General features: G+C 40.3%; 1 protein-coding gene across 5 annotated transcripts in view; it reads right to left on the bottom strand.

The window, feature by feature from the left end:
- The window catches only part of BTBD9 (BTB domain containing 9), a 435,224-nt gene that overhangs the window by 103,256 nt on the left and 308,857 nt on the right, over positions 1–23,111 (bottom strand). For 4 of the 5 annotated variants that reach the window (XR_007128303.1, XR_007128302.1, XM_047735013.1 and 1 more), the window contains exon 8: positions 12,076–12,265. Coding sequence is in view for 3 of the 5 variants with exons in the window: in XM_047735013.1 (XP_047590969.1) it covers positions 12,076–12,265 (190 nt within the window). In the remaining 2 variants the exon portion in view is untranslated. Of the gene's footprint in view, positions 1–4,507; positions 6,142–12,075; positions 12,266–23,111 lie in introns of those variants that run through there. The other variant, XM_047735015.1, reaches the window with a different exon arrangement.

Genomic DNA, 23,111 nt, shown 5'->3' with positions numbered 1-23,111 from the left:
TACTCAGCATAATCTCTTCCAGTCCCGTCCATGTTGCTACAAAAGTTGGGTATTCATCCTTTCTGATGGAGGCATAATACTCCATAGTGTATATGGACCACATCTTCTTTATCCATTTGTCCGTTGAAGGACATCTTGGTTCTTTCCACAGTTTGGCGACCGTGGCCATTGCTGCTATAAACATTGGGGTACAGATGGCCCTTCTTTTCACTACATCTGTATCTTTGGGGTAAATACCTAAGTCAATGGCAGGGTCATAGGGAAGCTCTATTTTTAATTTCTTGAGGAATCTCCACACTGTTCTCCAAAGAGGCTGCACCAACCTGCATTCCTACCAACAGTGTAAGAGGGTTCCCCTTTCTCCGCATCCCCCCCCAACACATGTTGTTTCCTGTCTTGCTAATTTTGGCCATTCTAACTGGTGTAAGGTGGTATCTCAATGTACACCGCATCTTCTTTATCCATTCATCAGTCGATGGTCACCTGGGCTGCATCCATATCTTGGCTATTGTAAATAGTGCTGCTATGAACATCAGGATGCATGTATCCCTTTGATTTAGTGTTTTTGCATTCTTTGGGTAAACACCCAGTAGTACAACTGCTGGATCCTAGAGTAGTTCCATTTTTAACTTTTTGAGGAACCACCATACTATTTTCCAGAGTGGCTGTGGCAGTGTGCATTCGCACCAACAGTGCACCAGTGTTCCTTTTTCTCCACGTCCTCACCGACAGTTGTCTCTTGTGTTGTTGATTTTAGCCATTCTGACAGATGGGAGGTGATATCTCATCGTAGTTTTGATTTGCATTTCCCTCATGGTAAGTGATGATGAACATCTTTTCATGTGTCTGTTGGCCATCTGTGTGTCTTCTTTGGAGAAATGTCTATTCAGGTATTCTGTCCATTTTTAATTGGTTTTTTTTGGAGGGGGTGTTGACTTTTATAACTCAACACTGTATTTTTGCTTTTGTTTCCCTTGCCTCAGGAGACATATCTAAAAATATGTTGCCATGGCCAATGCCAGAGAAATTACTGCTGCACTCTCTTCTAGGATTTTTATAGTTTCGGGTCTCACAGTTAGGCCTTTGATCAATTTTGAATTTATTTTTGTGTCTGATATAAGAAAGTGATTCAGTTTATTTTGCATGTTGCTCTCCACTCTTCTCAACATCATTTGAAGAGGCTGTCATTTCCCATTGCATATTCTTTCTTGCTTTGTTGAAGATTAACTGGCCATATAATTGTGGGTTTATTATTAAGTTTTCTATTCTGTTCTATTGATCTATGTGTCTATTTTTATGCCAGTACCATACTGTTTTGATTACTACAGCTTTGTAACATAACTTAAAGTCCAGAACTGTGATGCCTCCAGCTTTGCTTTTCTTTTTCAAGATTGCTTTGGCTATTCAGGGTCTTTTGTGGTTCCGTACAAATTTCAGGATTGTTTGTTCTAGTTCTGTGAAAAATGATGTTGGTATTTTGTTAGGGACCACATTAAATAAATAGTTTTGGGTAATATAGACATTTTAAAAATATTTGCTCTTCCAATCCATGAGCATGGAACGTGTTTCCATTTCTTTGTGTCATCTTAAATTTCTCTCATCACTGTTTTATAGTTTCCAGAGTACAGGTCTTTCACCTCTTTGGTTAGATTTATTTTATTTCTAGGTATCTTACTATTTTGGGTGCAACTATAAATGGGACTGATTCCTGGGGTGCCTGGGTGGCTCAGTGGGTTAAAGCTTCTGCCTTCTGCTCAGGTCATGATCCCAGGGTTCTGGGATCAAGCCCCGCAACGGGCTCTCTGCTCAGCAGGGAGCCTGCTTTCTCCTCTCTCTCTGCCTGCCTCTCCGCCTACTTGATATCTCTGTCAAATAAATAAAATCTTAAAAAAAAAAAAAGATTCTCCCTCCCTCTGTCTCTCCACAATCCCCCCACCACCCCCCCTCACAAATACATCATTACAAAAATAATCATAAATAAAATTTTTAAAAATGGGACTGATTCCTTAATATCTCTTTCTGCTGCTTCATTACTGGTGTATAGAAATGCAACAGATTTCTTTCTTTCTTTTTTTTTTTTTTTAAATTTTATTTTTTTGACAGAGAGAGAGCACAAGTAGGCAGAGAGGCAGGCAGGCGTTAGGGGGAAGCAAGCTCCCTGCTGAGCAGAGAGCCTGATGCGGGACTCGATTCCAGGACCCCGAGACCACGAGCCGAGTCGAAGGCAGAGGCCCAACCCACTGAGCCACCCAGGCACCCCTAGAAATGCAACAGATTTCTTTACATAGATTTTGTTTTCTGAGACTTTACTGAATTGGTTTATCAGTTCTATTAGTTTTTTGGTGGAGTCTTTTGGGTTTTCTATATATAGTATCATGTCATGTGCAAATAATGATACTTTTACCTCTTCCTTAACGATCTAGATGCCTTTTCTTCCTTTTTGTTGTCTGACTGCGGTGGCTAGGACTCTCTAGTACTATGTTGAATAAAAGCGGTGAGAATGGACATCCTTGACTTATTCCTGACCTTAGAGGAAAAGCTCTCAGTTTTTCCCTATTGAGGATGATGTAAGCTGTGGGTTTTTCATAGATGGCTTTTATTATGTTGAGATGTGTTCCTTCTAAACCTGCTTTGTTGAGGGATTTTACCATGAATGGATGTTGTGCTTTGTCAAATGCTTTTTCTGAATCTAGTGAAATAATCATATGGTTCTTATCCTTTATCTTACTGCTGTGATGTATCATGTTGATTGATTTGTGAATATTGAACCGCCTCTGCAACCCAGGAATAAATCCCACTTGATTGTGGTGAATGATTTTTTAAATGTATCGTTGGGTTCAGTTTGCTAGTATTTTACTGAGGATTTTTGCATTTATGTTTATCAGAGATACTGGCCTGCAGTTCTCTTTTTTTTTTCTTGTGGTGTCTTTATCCAGTTTTGGTATTAGGATAATGCTGGTCTCGTAGAATGAATTTGGAAGTTCTCCTTCCTTTTCTTTTCTTGGAATAGCTTGTGAAGAATAGGTATTCACCTTCCTTAAATGTTTGGTAAACTTCGCCTCTCAAACCATCTAGTCTTGGATCTTTGTTGGAAGTTTTTTGATCACTGATTCAATTTCTTTGCTGGTTATCAGTCTGTTCAAATTTCCTATTTCTTCCTGTTTCAGTTTTGTCAGTTTAGACATTTCTAGGAATTTGTCCATTTCTTCTAGGTTGTCCAATTTGTTGGCATATAATTTCTCATAACATTCTTTTCTAACTCTCTTTCTGTGGTGTTATTTTTCCTCTCTCATTTGTGGTTTTATTTATTTGAGTCCTCTCTTTTTTTCCTGACACATCTACCTGTAGGTTTATCAATTTTATCGATATTTTCAAAGAACCAGTTCCTGGTTTCATTGATGAGTTCTGTTGTTTTTATTTTTAGTTTCTATGTCATTTATTTCTGCTCTAATCTTTATTATTTCCTTTCCTCTGCTGGTTTTAGGCTTTGCTTTTTGTCCTTTTCCTAGCTCCTTTAGGTGTAAGGTTAGGTTGTTTATTTGAGATTTTTCTTGCTTCTTGAGGTAGGTCTGTATCGCTATGAACTTCCCTCTTAGAACCGCTTTTGCTGCATCCAAATTGGATGGTCATGTGTTCATTTTCATTTACTTCCATGTTCTTTTAAATTTCCTGGTTGACCCATTCATTGTTTAGGAGCATATTATTTAACCTCCATGTATTTGTGGTCATTCCAGATATTTTCTTGTGGTTGAGTTCTAATTTCAAAGTGTTTTGGTTGGAAAAGATGCCCGGTATGTTTCAATCATTTTGAATTTGTTGAGACCTGATTTGTGACCTAGTATGTGATCTATTCTAGAGAATGTCCCAAGTGTACCTGAAAAGAATGTGTATTCTGCTGTTTTAGGATGGAATGACTTGATTATATCTGTTAAATTTTTCTGGTCCACTGGGTCATTCAGAGCCATTATTTCCTTGTTGATTTTGTTTAGATGATCTGTCCATTGATATAAATGGGGTGTTAAAGTCCCCTACTATTATATTATTGATTAGTTCCTTCATGCTTGTTACTAACTGTATTATGTATTTCTGTGCTCCTATGTTGGGTACATAAATATCTAAAGCTGTTGTATCTTCTTGTTGGGTTGTTCCCTTTATTATTATGTACTGTCCCTCTTCATCTTTTTTTAGAGTCTTTGTTTTAAAATCTATTTTATCTCATATAAGTAATTACTACTCTGGTTTTCTTTTGACATCCATTTGCATGACAGATGTTTCTCCATGACCTTACCTTTAATCTGTAGATGTCTTTAGGTCTAAAATGAGTCCCCTGTATGTATGTATGTATGTATGTATAAATAAATAAACAAACAAACAAAATGAGTCTCTAGTAGGCAGCATATAAGTGGGTCTTGTTATTTTAATCCATTCTGCTACCCTATGTCTTTTGATTGTAGCATTTAGTCACATTCAAAGTAATTATTGATAGTTAGGTATTTATTGCCATTTTATTACTTGTTTTGTGATTGTTTCTGAAGATTTTTCTTACAAGAGTCTGATGTAAAAATTCTGGATAATTACTAAACCTATGTTTATTTGTGAAATATTGAGTCAAATAGGGCTGATATCCTGTGTAAAAATGTCTTCTTGATGGGTTAATCTTTGAAAACTAGAAAAATTTTTCTTTTCATGTACCCAGCTATATTTTATGATGACTAGTTGTCAAGTTCTGTAATCACTCAAGAGAGATAAATGGCTGACATGTGAGGTAAATCAAACACACACACACACACAGATTTTTTTGGCATTTAACCTTTCCTGCTTTTCCAAAGAGTATCTGAATTCTGGTGCCCCTCCTGTATTTTTAACATGCAACTTAGTTGCCATAGCAATATTTTCTGGTCTCGAAATACCTCTAGGATGAAACTGACTGAGACATATTTACCAAGCCCCCAAACTCTGCTATCCGTTTCCAGGCTCCAGGATTTCTGGTCCCCTAAGTATTCACCCAGCCCAGGCTCCAGTGTCTACTGGGAACCACAGATACAATTTTTTATTCAACAATTTTTCTGGGAATCAGAGTTCTGAGGTCTGAGGGTGATAAGAGAAGACTTTAGTGTGAGGCAGACAGGCTGAGAGAGAAACAACACTTGGTAAATAAATCATGGATCTGGGAGACAAGGAAGAATTCTTTGGTTCAGGGCTGTGACAGATGATGCTCAACATGACTGATATGAAGCAAATTTTGTAAAATATCTTTCCAATTTTGACTAGAATTATAGGCAATCTTAATCCAAGCCAGAGGAGTCATATATTTAGTGTTTGTTGTATTCTTTAAACTATAAAAAAGGAAATTTCTCGCTCTCTAGGTTGCAAAGAAGGCTCTCGTGATGTAAATGGATGGACTGCTTGCCTGCGCAGCACTCAGACAGAATGAAATGGAAGCGGTGTGAAGTGCATGAGGCAGGCGCCCTTCCCTGTGCTAATGTGAGCGCTGAACTCCACAGCTTAATCTCAGTCCTTTGCTGGAGATGCCAAATCGTTAGCAGTTTCCTCACATACACTTAGATCAGACACACTGAGCAAATATGATGTCCAATTTAGTTGATAGATAGAACTCCCTTTAGTTGCACTAACATACTATGCTGTCAGTTCAGTCAATGAGTGTTTATTGAGTGCTCACGGCACACAGTACTGTCCTGGGCACCTGGAAATCGCTGCAAGGACCCACGTCCGTCTCCGTACTACAAAAGCACTGTCTTCAACCAGAAATTATCTGCGGTCCTGTAAGAGACTGAGGGCAGCACAGATACAGAGAATACTCAAACAATTACCAAACATCCTTTGTGTCATTAGCTTTGGTTCCTCTCCCCACTCTTATTGACCAAGCCTTCATTTGGAGCTATTAAATGGGAAACAAAATGGAATGGTTTGTGATTCCTCTCCTTCTTCTTTTCTGTGCTTATCCTTTGGGAGGTAAGTGGGTGAGCAATAGCCTGGCAGGGCGGTAAGCAGTGGGAAGAAGGAAAAATAGCAGTCCGAAAGAGGTCCCCATCATTTACAAACTGAGGAGATCATCTGGTATTGGTTGTAGCCACGCAACAGTGAAAGGGCAGCTGAACCAGGCATGGGCTTGACAGCTCCCTGAGAAAGAAAAATACCCTGGGATGAAAATGGACCACAGTGGCACACCTGCTTTTTTTTTTTTTAAAGATAAACTAGCTATTGCTTCATTTTCCCTATGTTTAAAAACTGCAAGACATAGGGGCGCTTGGGTGGCTCAGTGGGTTAAAGCCTCTGCCTTCGGCTCGGGTCGTGATCCCAGAGTTCTGGGATGGAGCCCCAAACCGGGCTCTCTGCTCAGCGGGGAGCCTGCTTCCTTCTCTCTCTGCCTGCGTGTGATCTCTCTCTCTCTCTCTGTCAAATAAATGAATAAAATCTTAAAAAAAAAAAACAAAACAAAACTGCAAGACATAAACTGATTTGTGCTTCGGACATTCTGTGCCAGATTAACTTTTCTAAGTGGTAAAACTGGTTTATTCCTACTGCAAAATAAAAAGGCTCAGCCCCGTAGATTAAAGAGATTATGAAGGCCCACCAAGAACATACTTTGGACTGAACCCATCCCATTTTGTCCTAACATATTATGTTCACGTAACACTTTTCAACTGAGGAACTCTGTTTTTGTGTCCATAACTCCTTAATCCTCATAGCACCTGGAGAGACTCTGGGTTTATTTAATTACATCTACGTGCGTGGTTTCTCTCCAGACAGCCTACCTACTTGCAATTAAGGTTTGTAGTTAAAGTAGTAAGGGAGTTTTACTTACAGTATTGTGCATATCAATTACAAAACAATCATTTTCAGGCTAATGTAAAAATTGTTAATTCAACTGACTATCCTATAATTAGGGTTTTCGCAAAGTGCTGTCACTGATTAGCTGAAAAGGCCTGGGTGACAGGCCTGCGTAATACACAGCATATGTGATTCTCATATCAGCCTGAAAACACTGATGAAGATACCATGATTAGCAAGTAGAAAGATAGTAAGTCTTAAACTAAGGTGACAGAGGGACTATAAACTAAGACATTAGGTAGATTGGTTAGTTATTATGACTTTACCCTGGTCTTTTTATGTGGTCAGGCCTCTGAAGATTTCTTGTTATTTAAATCTTAATGTTTTTAAGTGGCACAAAGGGGCACCTGGGTGGCTCAGTGGGTTAAAGCCTCTGCCTTCAGCTCAAGTCATGATCCCAGGGCCTGGGATCGAGCCCCACATCGGGCTCCCTGCTCAGTGGGGAGCATGTTCCCCCCCCCCACCCACTCCCCGATCTTTGCCTGCCTCTCTGCCTGCTTGTGATCTCCGTCTGTCAAATAAATAAATATAATCTTTAAAGTGAGCTGAACCTTCCAAATTAAAAAAAAAAAAGTGGCACAAAAGTGATATAATTACAACTTAGTTACCCACTTGTAAGGTATATTCCAGACTCTGTCTCTCTTTTTTTCTCATATACAGTGAATAACTTTGGCTGTCCCTGTAAACCTAGCAACAACAAAGCCACCCTTCTTTATTTCCCAGTCACACGGCCTGCTTCTAGCTCTTGGGAGAGAGAAAGAAAAGAAAGAACTGGGGAGCAAGTTTCCTATAAGCTGCAAGGACTGGATGCCTCTGCAGTTTCTCTTCCAGGAGCTGGTGGGATAAAGGCAGGTCAGGAGCAACGAAGGCGTTTCTGAAGGCGTGCCGGCCTCCCCTGCCCTGCCCCTCTTCTCCTTAGCCAAGAAAACTGTCCTCTCGTGGTGCTAATGAAACACCAGGATGGATGTGTGGTGGTGGGTGGGATGATTCTCGAAGTTCGTGACTGAATACAGAAACAGCAACAAATCTCAGGGCTGTCTCCAAGTCACCTCCCTCGCCTTGCTTCTTGCTCTCTGCCCCTCACCCAGCTCTAGCCACAGTGGCCTCTCGCTGCTCCTGCCACCTGCCAGACACGCTCGCCCTTGAGGCCTCAGTACTCTGCCTCTGATGCTTATCCCCAAGTCCCCAGATGGTTTGCTCTTCCCTTCCTTCAGGCTCTGCACTGGCCTTCCCTGACCACTGCCTCTAAAACTGCACTGTCTCTATGCCCTAGTCCCCCTCCTGGTTGGTACCACAGCCCTTTGAAGAATTTGACATGTTACAAACAGTGTTGTTTACTGTTTATCTCCCACTGGCAAGAAGGTCAGCTCTGGGACAGCACTAATGTTTGCTTTATTCAGTGCTCTATCCCTAGTGCTTAGAACAGTGCCTGGCACAGTAGAAGGCTCAAGAAATGTTTACTAATTGAATGAAAGCAAATGAGGGGGGAGGAGGAACGGTCAGGGGTAATGTTTCAAGGTCAGCCCCTCCAGGACACCACAGGGGGACGGGTACTAGACACCCGTGGCCTGTGGTTAGGCACAAGCATCGTCTATCAAGGAAGAAGTTTCTGCTTGCCTACCTGGCTACAGGTAAAGGCTCAGGAAAAGAAGAAATTATTTCTTTGAATGAAAACAGACGCACAAAAGATATCTTTATGCACAAAACAATTATATCCTCCCTTAAGAAATTAGGCTGCCGTGATCAAGACAATTCCCGCCTGAGTCCTTTGCCTTCGTAGTCATCATCTACAAAAAAATCTGAATTTTTAAAGCCAGTGTACCATGTGATTGGGTTTTCCCAGAGGAAGAGTTTCCAGGATTGCCAGATCTCCTGCTTCTTAGATGGGGAAAGTGTTAGTCATTCAGCTCTGTAGCATTCTCCCTCTGGGTGTCAATTTAAAATCATTGAGCTTTTTCAGATACAGTGACTAGGAAAGCAAGTCAGTCATCACAAGCAATAGAAGCTGAGGGTCAAATGTCACCAACTAATCATCCTGTCATTGGTCAATTATCCATCCCCATGAAGAGGTGCCACTGATCTAGTTTCCTATCAATAAACGTCTGTCTGGGCACATCAGCAGCTGCTAACCATGGCCTGCCAGGGTATCCAGCATTGTCCACAGACACCAATGGTTAAGAAATCCCTCTCTCTTTCTTCTTAATAATGTCACAGAAGAGGCAAATGCAGATCCTGACAACATAATGTTAGTTTCACAGAGACGTGTCTCTTTCAGTGCTCAGCCAGTTACACAGGACTTCAATTGCATGGATTTTCTCACTGCAAGAACAATAGCTGGGCTTAAGGAAGTCTGGTGGCTGAGATATACAATTCTGCCTTTGGTTGTGCTCATGCTCATTACTGCCACTCCGAGTCCCAGAAAGAAAAAATAGTTTGGGGGAACCATTTTCATTCATAATTAAAGAAAGCCACATGGGCACCGTTCTCTCTTGCTTTAGGCCTCAGTGACACCTGGAGTTAGATCCATCATCTCTGATTGTTTGGGTAGAGCTAGAGGTCAAGGTGGCCTTGCCACACAAACAGCCTGTTTGTCCCACTTGGAGCTGTCACCCTGGCGGAGACCTCATGTGTTCCTGCTGAATCTAAAATTCTAGATCTCCTACTATAACTGCTATAATTTCCCCTCTATCCTTGACAGACTACCTCATCTACACATTTGATCTGTCAAGGGATCCTTATTCTGAGTTGCCACAGGCTTTATATGTCAGGGGGGCTGGGAAGAGACAGCACGTAAATGATTATAATCCAAATATGACAAATGCTCCAGTAGAACGTACATACAGAATGTATGGGGATCGCTGAAGAGGGAGGTCTGAATCAGCCCAGGAAATGATGGGAGGTTAGGGAAGCATTCCTGGAAGAACGAAGTCTTGAAGGGGGAGGAAGAGCAGGTAAAAAAGAGGTGATGGGGAGTTTGTGAGAGACACCAGCCACGAGAACAGTATGTTCCGAGAGTTGAAGGCACAAAGGTGAGAGAGGGATGGCATGTGCAAAACTGTGAGTAGATGGACAGGATGAGACTGGCACGTATGGGGGTGGATGGAGAAGCAGGAGACAAGGCTGTGTCGACAGAAGCACGTCACATTGTTCTTAAATGCCTTCGTCTGAAGTTTCTCCTGAAGGGACAGAACCACGTCAGATCTGGGGCGGGGAGATGGTTGCAAGTGGGGAAGGAAGGGCCAGATGGAAGTCTGGCAGACCAGGGGGAGAAGAAAAACCACAAAGGTACAGCTGTGGTAACGGTACTGGAGATGGGAAGAGCGGAAGACTTTGTGAGATATTCAGGAGCCAGTACTGACAACTGGCTGAGGAGGGGAGGTGAGAGAGAGGAGTAAATTCGGGAAGACTGCCATGTTTTGTCTCAGTCTACAGACAGATGGGTGGTGCCACTGAATGAGAGGGGGGAAATCTCAACGTTACTTGAGCGGACGAAGGGGGGATAATGGGATTTCATGTCCAACATGTTGGTGTGAGATGCACACGTAACATTGCTGGGAGTGGGGCTGGAGTACAAGGTAAGCAGACAGAATACAGGCAACATTGGAAGAGAGTGGGAAGAGCTACTAAGCTGCTGGTTTGCTTCTGTCTTCATTGATGAGAAGACTGGTCTTCAAATTAGAAATGGCAGAACAAACATAATAAAGAGAGAACTGAAGCCCCAAATAGATGAAGTGAAAGAAAGAGAGTATCCAGTCAATTTAAATGATTCCAAGTCTCCTGGCTCTGGTGAGTTACACCCCACGGCCGCTGAAAGAAATTGCAGATGTAATCTCAGAGACACGACTGGTAATCTTAAAGAAACTGTAAAGACTGTAAGGAGTGCCAGTGACAGGAGAAGGACAATGGTTCCCCAGATTTTTACAGTGAAGAGGGATAGACTATAATGGGAAATATTAGGTAAGTTTCCTACCATCAATGCCAAAAATTCTAGAACAGCTTACTAAATAGCTGGCCTACGACTGCCTTAGTTAACGCATGCAGCTGAGATAAAAGGAAGGATGGAGTCTTGTTTGCCATCTGATGGAGGTTTGTTTGCACTGGTAGCTTGTCCAGACTGACTGTGGCTTCTCCTTCCCCTTTCTTAAGCACCAAGAGGGTTTGTCTGGTCCACAGCATGAGGCCAAGGCTTCTCTATGTGTGTGGTAGGTTGCCTACGTTACTCAACCTGTATGTGGCCCTTTATGAAAAGGAGTTGACAATTTAAATGAAGAAATCCACAGTGAATTCTCCCACAAATCCAACATCATTCATCAGGGTGGTCCCGGGGACCAGCAGGTCACAAAAACCTCTGTGGTCATTAGCCTAAACATCAATACACGTTTGCCGGTTAAAATCCTACTACCTTACTTTTTGTGCTTTTTCTCTCTTTATACACAAAGATTTGAACATAAGAACAGGAAATAACAGAGCAAATGTGGTAAAACATGATGGTGGGGGGTAGGCAGTCACACCCCACCGAGACCTCCATCCCTGGCAGGCTCAGATATCATGTAAAACACCTTACCTACTGTTAAACATAAATGTATAGACATTAGTCTTTTAGAGACCTCCTTGGAACGTTCAGAAAAAAAGCAAGAAAAGGGCAGCCTATTCAATACATTCCACATGGCTCTCTTGAACTAAAAGTATCTCCTTTGGGGGGTGTCACCAGTATCACATTTTAAAATTATATGATCCTATAAATCAAGCAAAGTTGGGTTAAAGTTCCTTTCTGAAAACAAAATAAAACAAAATGAAAACAACCATCCCAACCCAGATTTTCATTAAGAAGATTCTTTTTTTTTTTTAGTACCAGGCCTCACAGTCACATGTTTGGTTCAGATGTAAATTTATTGGTGTTGAAAATTAGTTTTGAATCTATATAACCTCTCCTGACATTATCCTCTAAGTCCTTAACCAACACAAACTGAGACTTAAGGAGGAGGTGGGCCATACCCAGGAGAGGCCTCTAATCTACTCTCACCGCAAGCCTAATTTTGGTGTATTCCCCAACTGGAGCTCCAAACAAGCCCCCTGTTTCTCCATGTTACCCCGCTTCAATATTTAGAGCAAACAACAGGAATGTATCTTCACTGAAGTTATTAGGATCATCATTGTTCCGAAAAAGAATCTGCACACGTGTCTTCCTTTTTAAAAGTAATGAACGAAAAGGACCTTTCTTACCGTATTGACCCAATCATGTACGGCTGTGCCAGCTGAACCACAATCGCACCACTTCCTAGCTGGTGACACGTATAGCCGGAATCCCAGTCGTAATTCTTGGTGTCGCCGTTCAGCAAGGCATTTCGGCTCCGACTGACTCCTTCAATCACACTGGCGCAATCCGCAATTGTTGCAACGTTCTCCATGGGAACTGTGAGCCCAACAGAAGATTCAGCGTCAGGATAAGAGAAGCTAAACATATCCTGGTAGGCTGCTGTGAACAAAATGAATTACTATCTCACATCAATGATAAAGGGGAAATTAGAACTCCTCGGTTATCGCAAGATATGAGCACATTTTCCATGCCAAATTGCCTCAAGAAAAAAAGTTGAATCTAAGATTGGAACAAAGAAAACCACATGTAGTAATTAACCCCTAAGCATTTTACTATGAGGAGCCATGATACGCCATAAAACACAGAATGGATAAATATATTTCAAAATATGACTACAATGGGAAATTACACATTAATTGACCTTAGTGAACTATGGTTATGTACAGATAGATAAATTGAAAACCATAATGTTCTTTTCCTAAAAAAAAAAAAAGAAAGAAAGAAAAAGAAAGAAAGCCTTGACTTCTAAAACACCCAAAACCAAAAGAACAAGAAAAACATATAATGTTGAGTGAAAAAAAGCAAGGCACAGAAAAACACAGATTATGAATGCATTTATACAAAGTTTTTAAAAAGACAAAACTAGAAACATGCTTCATTTAGGGATACATACATAAATATAAAACTAAAAAGGAAATATAGGGAATTATTATATTAAATACTGGATAATGTGTCTGGGAAGAGGCGAATGAAATCTTGCAGGGACTCCCACCAATAGGTCCAAATATTAATTGATTTCATTTCCAAGATGAAATCTTAGCGGAGCTTCAGACGTACTGGCTTTGTTCTATTTCTAAGCCAGGTGGTGGGTATATGGACACTTGTTTTATTACTAGTCTCTAAACTGTATATACTTGTTACATTCAGTAAATATCAATTTGTTTAGAGAAATATGATATACACATAGATTCAGTGTTTTAGAATTCATCAAGCAGGAAGATGATCTAGGAAATGGTACCAATACCTTTTCAGAATACACTGTTGCCCTCAGTCATGACTTGTTTACCTTTTCTGTTTGTTTGTTTACTATTCTGGGCATTTCAACACCTAATGTTCTTCTCTTTGTTCATGAACTGCTGTATTCTGAAACACCAGCTCTGTTTTGATTTTGAGTCTCTCTCTCTCCTTCAAATCCGCATCAACCTGTTCATTTATAAAAGCCAAGGGCTTCCACAAAATGATAGCTATCTAAAAATGATGTAGAATCTCTAACCATGGAGAAGAGAGCAATAAAAGGTAAGGGCCTTTTAGGTCCCCTGTGACCTTTTCTGTGCATTTTCTAGTGTTGGGGTTTTAATTTAATTTATTATTCAACCCAAATCTACACTTAGGCCCAGCTACTTGCCTTCAAGATTTGCAACTTACTTTATATAATTTTAAAATAGGTTGGAAAAAAAAAGACAATTTCTCATTAGATATATACTGTAGTTTTCAGGGTAATATTATATACTCTCTGAAGAGAGAGAAGGTGAGCAGTACTATCGTCATGCCAAAACATTTCCACCTTGATAATGACGTGGAGTATGTAATCTTACATGTATCTTCTAAACCACGATGTATTTACTTTCCAAAGCTGGGCATGCCTGACTTGAGCCCTCATCTTCTACAGCTTCACTGCTTTGCTCTCTGTGGATGAGGAAGTCATCCATAGATAAAAAAGGGAGAAGGGGAAGGAGAAAGGAAGAGAGGATACATTTCTGGTAATGAATCCCTTGACTGTCAAGCTTAACTCCAAACAACAAGCAAACACATTGGTGAAATAGCCTCGAAGGACAGTTTCCTGGCAGAGAAGGAAGGCGCTCAAAAAGAAGTTCCCCGGGACTCGGAAAGACAAGGAAGGACTATATTTGGAGGCTAAGTCATGATACCTCTATCTCATGGAAAAGGGGAAGTATTGGGTGATTTGGAAGGTGGAACTTAAGGAAGTGGTGCAAGGTGTACCGTAAATTGAACTGAGACATAAAATAATACTGTAGACAGGAGCTTAGGCTGCAGGAACAGCCCCCATTCTCCCTTTCCTTTTCCCTTTGCACATTTATTTATGTACTTATTTTTTTGTGTACGCTATGTGTTCAGTGACGACCAGAAAAGTGGTTTTGCTCATTGTATCAGACAAGGGCCCAAGTGACAGAGGCTTTGTATCCATATGAATTTCCTCAGTTATAGCAGCAATGAGAAGAAAGAAAGCCAGGTCCTGATTCTTAAGACTCAGCCCCCAAAGTAACACACATCACCTCTCTCACATTCCGGGGCTCAAGGCAAGTTCCAGGGCCTTGCCTAATTTCAAAAGGGGTGGGAGAGTGGGACCCTGCTGCATGCCCAGAAGAAAGGGGAATGTTTGGTGAATAATATTAACATTTACCACAAACATTAAGCCACAATGAAGGAACATTCAATAGAAAGATAAATCTAGTCCATTCATGTGAGGTCTATAAAATATTTCAACACATAAACATGTCAAAATTTATTTATCTAATCTCCTGCTAAGGGATGTTTTGATTGTTATCACTGTTTTCTTTGCGATTACAAACAAAGGAGTCTTGTGTACATGGTAAGGGTTTCTTAAAGGAATACATAAGATATTATACATGTATATATGCATGAATTACACTCACAGCTATGAGTTACCTTCAATTCTCCTGGCTATTGCCAAATTACTCGCCAAAGTGGTTGTAAAAATGTACATCCTCAACTCATTGCTTCACGTCCTTACCAACTCTTGGTAATGCCAGACAGATGAGTGTATTATCTCAATGTGGTTTCAGTTTTTCATTTTTCTGTTTGAAGACGTTGTAAAGCTCCCCCCCACCCCAAGAATCATTCTCCATCTTTCTTCTGTAAACTACCTATCTTTATCTTTTGTCTATTTTTTTATTTTTTACCGCTTTTCTAACTGATTTGTAGGATGCCAATCTTTGATTGGTTAATGTTTTGAGGTGAAACATTCATCTTTTAAGATTGGTGCCTTTCCCTTTTCTTGTTTATAAATTCTTTCCTACCCTCAATCCATAAAGATATTGTCCTGTATTTTATTCTAAAAGTTCTTAAACTTTGCCTTTCACATGTGGTTCTTTAATCTATTCAGGATTTATTTTTGGTATACTGTGCGTGACAGAGAAAATCTACTTTCATCTTTTATTCTTAAGGTGAGCCAATTTTGCCACCACCATTTAATGAACTCTTGCCCTCACTAACTTATGTTATTTCAGCCACACACGGTTTTCATAGATATTTGTGTCTCTTTTTAAGAATTATGTTATGTTTCATTGATTTGCCTAGCCTTGTGCCTTTACCGTGCTGCTTTACTATAATTTTATAGTAATCTTAAAATCTGATAAAGTGAATACCTTTGTTCCCTCGCTTTCCCCTTCTTCTTTTCCTTTTTTCTTCCAAATTGTTTCTGATACTCTTGGCCCTTCCAGGAAAAATTTTCATTTTATCTACCCTTTCAAATATACTGGCATAAAAATTTTCATAGTGTGTCCTCTTTTTCATCCCAAATATCTAATTGTACTTTTTCTTTCTTTTTTCATCAGTCCTAAATAGCTTGTCTCATTTATTAGTGTTTTCAAAGGACCAACTTTTGGCTTTGTTGATTTCTTTATTTCCTACTTCACTAAATTCTGCTCTTGTTTTTATTTCTTAATTAATAATTTTTTTGGGCGGGGAGGGGAGAGAGCATGTGCATGCATGAGTTGGGGGGGAGGGGCACAGGGAGAAGGAGAATAAACTCTGAAGCAGGTTTTACTGCCCAGCACGGAGCCAAACATTAGGCTGGATCCCAAGACCCTGGGATCAAGACCTGAGCCCGAAATCAAGAGTCTGCCATTTAACCATTTAACTGACTGAGCCACCCAGGCATCCTCCTCTTCTTTTTATTATTTCTTCCTTTAATTCCTTTTAAATTACTCTGTTTTGTTTTCTATTTGTTTTTTTTTAATTAAAGATTTTATTTATTTATTTGACAGACAGAGATCACAAGCAGGCAGAGAGGCAGGCAGAGAGAGGGGGAAGCAGACTCCCCGTTGAGCAGAGAGACTGATGCGGGACTCCATCCCTAGGACCCTGAGATCATGACCTGAGCTGAAGGCGGAGGCTTAACCCACTAAGCCACCCAGGCGCCCCCGTTTTCTAACTATTTGAAGTGAAACTCATTAACTCATTAATATTTCTTCTTTTTATACAGTCAAAACTTCTTTATTCACACTCACCCAATTTATTTTGGTTATAAAAAATATACTTGGTGGGACGCCTGGGTGGCTCAGTTGGTTGGGCAGCTGCCTTCGGCTCAGGTTATGATCCCAGCGTCCTGGGATCGAGTCCCACATCGGGCTCCTTGCTCAGCAGGGAGCCTGCTTCTCCCTCTGCCTCTGCCTGCCACTCTGTCTGCCTGTGCTCGCTCTCTCTCCCTCTCTCTCTCTCTGACAAAATAAATAAATAAATAAAAATCTTTAAAAAATATATATATATATATTTGGTTATATAAAAACCATTACTGTTTTTTATATCCTCCTTTCTTCTTGGTTCAACTTCCTTCTTTCTAAGATACATCCATTAGTATTCAGCAAAGTCTCTGTTTGAAAGTTCATTTTGCCACCACTCTTGAAAAATAGGTTAACTGATATGGAATTCCTGGTTAAAAGCTGTTTTTCCTCAGCACTTTGATGATATTATTCCATAGTCTCCTGGTTCTACTGTTAAGTCTGCTAAAGTCTCCTATCCCTCTAACTTGTAATTGTCTTTCGCCTACAGTTAATTTTAAGGTCTTTTTTCTTTTGTTTTCGTGGGTTTTGTTGTTGTTGTTTTGGTTTAGGTGTTTCTCAATTTTACTCAGTTGTACCTAGAGGCAGACTGAATTTATCCTTCTCAGGACCGAATATGAGCATTTGTGGCTCTTATCAAGTCTGGAAAAATTTGGTCATTATTTCTCTGAATACTGATTCTCCTTCCTTTTCTTTCCTTTTTTTTTTTTTCCTTCTAGAATTCCTACCGGACCTCTGTTGAACTTTTCATTCTGTCTTCCACATTTCTTAACCTTCCTTTCACTTTTCTCTCTGTACCTCTTTTTGAAGTATTCTAGGCAATTTCTTTTTTTTTTTTTAGATCATTTATTTACAAACAGAGATAGAAAACATATTTATAACACATTAAGTGAATACAAAAATGATTTACTTGAGGTTCACATTTAATAGCCAAAAGTCTAAAACTATAAGCCTTGTCTTACATGGTCAAACCAGAACCTGGCTCTAATAACACTTTGATTTGTATCATTATCTCCTGTGATTTCATTTTCCACATTATCGTATTTTTGTTAGATGTGACTTTGAGTAGACTTTCTCTCAGACTCTATATTTTACTTTACTTTTTCAATGATAATTAAATTTACCTGGGCAATTTCTTAATTCAAATTATTATTTATGTTCAGTCCTCTTTAAGCATGTCTAATCTGTTCAAACTGTCCACTGAGTCACTGAAATTTCACTATTAAACAAAAACTACACAGTATTGAAAGACAAATGAACTAGAGCTATGTGTGTCAACCAGGGTCAGTCCCACAAAGAAAACTGGTTAAGAAGAGAGGAAGTGAGGAGAAAACACGGAGTATGATTCCACTTCTGTCATTTAGTGATACATGCTTGTGTGGTGAGATCAGAAAGGAAACCCGGTGAATGGTGAACACTGAAAATCGGGGGGGGGGGGGGTGTCATTGGAGGAGGGGCGCACCCAGAGCTGTAGGTTTGGTAGTATTTTCTTCAGCAAAGTGGTCAGCATGCCAGTGCTCCTACTCCCTAAACTTCACATATATGTCCTTTATCACATACGGAATTTTGTGGTTTTTTTTTTTTTCAAGTTTCACACATTTTAACACTGTTTTTATGAAAAATAGAATGATGGAAAGCCTCCAAAAGGGTAAAACCTTTTATGATTATTTTGAACCCTGATATCTTCTGTAGCATCTGCTAGGTTTTTATTAGTTGTCTTTGAGGAGTTTTCCTGATTTTGTCAATCTCCACCTATGCAACCTTATTGCCTCACAATTTTATCCCTAGATATCTGATTTTTGACTAGTGGTCGATTAGTGTAGTAGCATTGGAGATGATCACAAAATCATTACTAGTATGGTTTCAAGTTCTCTGGAAAACAAGGCTGGGATAAGTGCTAAGAATTCCTTTTCTAGAGACACATTTATAAATGGGTTTATTCAAGAAGATTCAGTCTCTAAAATTTTCTCTAAGTAAAACTGTCCTAGAAATATTACCCTCTGCTTCTCTGGAAACTTGAGGTGGTCTAACACATATGCTACATTAAAGAATCGTGCCTTCTTAACAAAGAATCCTGTATCTATGAGCTGGAGGATAAAATATCACTTTGATCTTGACATAATTATTCATTAGTGTTTATTAGTCGAAGTCTGGATCTACAAAGTGTGCCCAGCACAGACACACACAGACACATCTTAACATACACAGAGGGATGATTGTTTCAGTAAAATCGACCCCAAGTCCCAAATTTCCTTTTGAGAAATAGTTTTGCTAAAACTCTACTGGCAACTTGATAAGCAACTGTATCTACCTAATAAGGTACAAAATCAGAAGATTACCACTTTCCTTAATTCTCATTCCAATTTTCTGATAATGAGTCAAATTAATAGTAAAATGACCAAATCACACCAACTACTGCAAAAAAGAACAGAGACCTAGGCACAAACCCACTGGATAATGACCTCTTATAAACAACCAGGATGACCCCAACATTCCAGCACTGTGCCAATTCTTAATATCCAGACCAGTACGTCCATCTGATCTAACATGATTACTGGAGATTTAGAATGTGAGTTTCATAAGGGCAGGAGCGTTCCTTTTTTTCACTGCTCTAGTCCCAACTGCCAAGAGACAGTGCTTAGCATATAGTAGGTGTTAGCTAAATATCTGCTGGATGAATGAATCAGAGTGAGAAAAAAGGATGCTTATGTAGGCTGTGGCACTTTCGCCTTAACATAGTTCCTTCCCAGAAGCTAGAAAACCTAAAAATTACTGAATAAGGCAGGAAAAAGAAAATGCTTTCTCAGTGAAAGTTTTCTTAGAAAAGTAAAGTAGGATCAATGTCTGGGTCTTGACCTAAACCTTAAAAAGGAAACAAATATGCCCAGTGCAGAAGAGCGGCTGTGTGAGCATCACATGTACCCTGGGCCCTCTCAGCTTCTCCTTCCCTAGAAGTGTATCCCATAATCACAAAGCTTGGTCACTCATGGTAGACAAAACATTTTCTGATGGAGAAACTGTTTGGGGAGGGGAGGAATATCTGTAACAGTGTGGCTTTTAAAGAACAGAAAAGCTCTTTTTATGCCTGCGGGGAGAGCTCTCTGCCTTAGTTACACTACAGAGGTCCTTCCAGAAGAGGTTTGTCCTAAAAGTCACTGCTGGGCTTACTAACACATATAGACCATTTTTCCCATCTCAGCAGGAAAGAATTCTCTTATTAACTCCTCTTCCTAGAAACGCAAACCTCAGCCTGCCTAGCTGAATCGTCTAATAATTACACAATGGTTTGAATAAGTTTTGTGGTTTCTTTTACTGGAAAAATTTAGGGAGTGATTGTGACTGCGAAGCACAGAAGGTGCCATTACTGTTTTTCTTCTTTGTAGGGGCCAAGCCACTCCCCAACTGAATGTTCATTACAGTCTTTCAAATGTGTCTGATAAATTTATTAAAAACGCCATCTGGAAGGGACTTGGCTTTGTGCTGTATTTCCAGTCTTCCAGCTTCCTCTCTTGTCCCCATGGAATTTCTGCCCCAATTTGTGTCACTTTGTTTACAAAACCATACTGCCCAAATCCAGCATCTTGTGTCTGTCTCTTTCTGGTTTCCCTTCGCTGTCCTTTGGCTACATACCTATTACAATAGCCTGTGCTATAAGCAAAAGGCAAAGGGGAACAGCCTGGGCAGAAATTACTTTTCCCCCTCCGTGCACACAGCAATTCTGCTCAGAGAAATTTAATTTGCTGCCTCTGAATGCAAAAGTTGCATGTTGACAAAGTGTCTACATTCTGCAAGTGTATGTGTGTTGGGATGATTCAGACTGTGGGGAACTGCAGAAAAAGTGATCTGAAAACAATTTTACTGTCCTCTGTTCGTACGGTGCACCAGGGTTGGCCAACAGCCTGCCAGTAAATTTAATTCGGGAGTAATAAATTTTTTAAAAGGCAGTATTACTTCACTAGGACATGACCTGAGGGCCACCTGTACCAGCTCTATTTAAAGATAAGACTGACATGTTATTCAACTGTCTCCAGAGATCACATTTGAGAGCTGGGGGTGGGGGGAGAACCTACTTGAAGCAGATTTTAAAAAATGAAATAACACTTAGCACTTGCAGAGGACCACCATCTTCATAAACTGTACCGGTGTTAGGCTTCATTCACTGTTTCTCTGGCTGTTCCTTTTCTTAGAGTACACTGTTTCATGCAGCAGACCAGTACTCAATGGCCTTGGTGTAGATTCTTCTCTATGCCAAGATGTTCACAAAGAACTTCTTTCAAAAAGCCTCCTAAGGCTGTTAAAGGCTATTAGCTTAAGATCACACCTAGATATTCCCTTACATAATTATATCTTTTTTTTTTTTTTTTTTTTTAAGAGAGAGTGCAGGGAGCAAGCAGGGGCCAGGGAGGGGGGAAGGAAGAGGAAGAGAGAGACTCCTAAGCAGGCTCCATGCCCAGAGTGAAGCCTGATCTCAGGATACTGAGATCATGACCTGAGCCACCCAGGCACCCCTAAGCTATACTTTTTTTTTTTTTTTTTTAAGGGGACTCACCTCAGGTGCCTATCCCTAGGCCTATATAGGAACTTACTGCTGACCATGCAAACTACCAACAGAACCACAATCCAACCTTCGGTCAAATTAGTCAGGAAGAAAATACTCACAGCTGTTATATCTTACCAGCTGTAAAAGAACAATAGCTAATTAGAGCACAAGCCCATCATTCTTGGAAGCTATCAGAAAGCTACCAAAATGTATTCTACAACACTGGAGCTAAGATACATTAATTCCTAGTTTGATCTATCGGGTTAAAAAAAATCACTTTTCAATCATATTTACATCACATTGCTGAAGAAAAACCATTGATTATGTAGGATGTGCAACTTTTAAACTCCTTCTCCAAATTTCCCCCAGTTCCCACCTCCATGAGGGCTGCTTCCTAATATAATTCCGAGGGATTCAGATGCGAGTACCTCTCTGCACCCACAGGGGGAGCCCGTGGGAAGAAAGCAGACCTTGTCATTTGAATGCTGTTGTCCCCCTCCACCCTCTCCGCCCAGACTCCCCTCATCCCAACTCCTCTGTGCCTCTTTTCCTTTTCTCTTTGCTTTTCACTCTTATCTGTTTTAGGAAGTATGGATCTCCACGCTCTCGTCATTCCCGTTCTAGCTCCACTTCTGAGACTATCAAGGCTGCCCAAATCATGTCATCTCCTGTGACTGTATAGGCTTTGACAGTCCGGCTGGGCTCCATTTAGCCAGTGAAAGGAGGTAACACTTTTCCAAACTTCAAATGTGCCACCCACCTGGCCCCTTCCCCAAACACATGCAAACATTATAAGGCCGGTTCCAAACACTTTAGAGGGAACAGCAGCTTTCTGGAAGATGAATGTGAGAAATCAGAGGTGGTTATCCCCCGGGCCAAGGTGAGGTGGGTGGGGCCAGTGGATCTCAAAGGCACAAGTTCACTAGCATCAGTGCATTCTCTCCTCACACTGGAGCCTTCTAAGGATAGCATGGTCCAGAACTAACTGTTCAAGAGATTTACTCTCTTATGTGTGGCTCGAACGCTGGAGGTTTTTAGCTGTGAAAATCTTCAATTCCAAAAGACCTAAAAGAATCAAGCATCAGATGTTTAACAGCAGTAACCACTGCAGTGTATAAAAGAGGGATTCACTCTGTTGGTGAGGCCTTGAAATTTAGGACAAAGGCATTTCCAGGTATAAGAAAAAAGATATCCCAAAACATCCAACTATGTGTTTGAACTAATAGGCAATAGGCAGTATCTCTTTGGGGTGATTTTTTTTTCTTTTCTCTGGACATAATCTATCACAGAAAGAGACTACATCTGCCCCTACATCAGGACAAGTTATTCAAGCTGATATGGAGGATGGGGGGGGGGGGCGGATGAGGGATGGGGGTTTGAGGGTGGATGGGTTGGTGGTGGGATTCCTAACATAAAAAGAGTCACTGAAACAAGTTTTGTGATTTTTGGAAACTCTCAAAAATTTTACAAAGTTATAACATAAAAGGCATTTTTTTGTTCTATGGGTAGTGTAAGTTTTACATGGATTTTTCCTCATATCCTAAAAGATGCTGAAATCAACAGAATTATTTTTGTTCCATGCTACTGATTGAAAGTTCTTATCAAGTCATGAGGAGTCTGTGACTGGAGAGCAGAGATGTTACCTCAGACTGAGGGAGTGTTCCTCATTCACGCTGGGCACAGAACAAAGGATATGCAAACAGTTGTTTTAAAGCCCCACAAAAGAAGGAGCGGTTTTTGCTCAATGCTTTTTTATAAGAAAGTTTTTTGGTTTTTTTGTTTTTTAACTATTCCTTTAATAAAGCAGTAGCTTTCCTTTTTATTATAAGCTGAAGAATGCATCTGGTTCAAACTTTAACAGTATACAGTCGGAATGATTCTGGGATCATGGATAACTCTTGAGTCTTAAGATCTTGAATGATATTTCTTTAAAATGCATTAATAACTATACAGTTTGAGTTTTTACTAAAAGTAGTGTTGGTAGTGAGGTGTCCCAAACCGTATGTGGAGCCCTGTACATTGTACAGAAAATGTCCTGATCGGATCTGTGACAAGTATGCAATTCTGCTTTGGCAGAATT

The sequence above is a fragment of the Lutra lutra genome, chromosome 6, assembly GCF_902655055.1.
Source record: "Lutra lutra chromosome 6, mLutLut1.2, whole genome shotgun sequence".
Lineage (NCBI taxonomy): Eukaryota > Metazoa > Chordata > Mammalia > Carnivora > Mustelidae > Lutra > Lutra lutra.
Note: the sequence above shows the minus strand (reverse complement) of the source record. Positions and strands in the feature narration are given on the sequence as shown.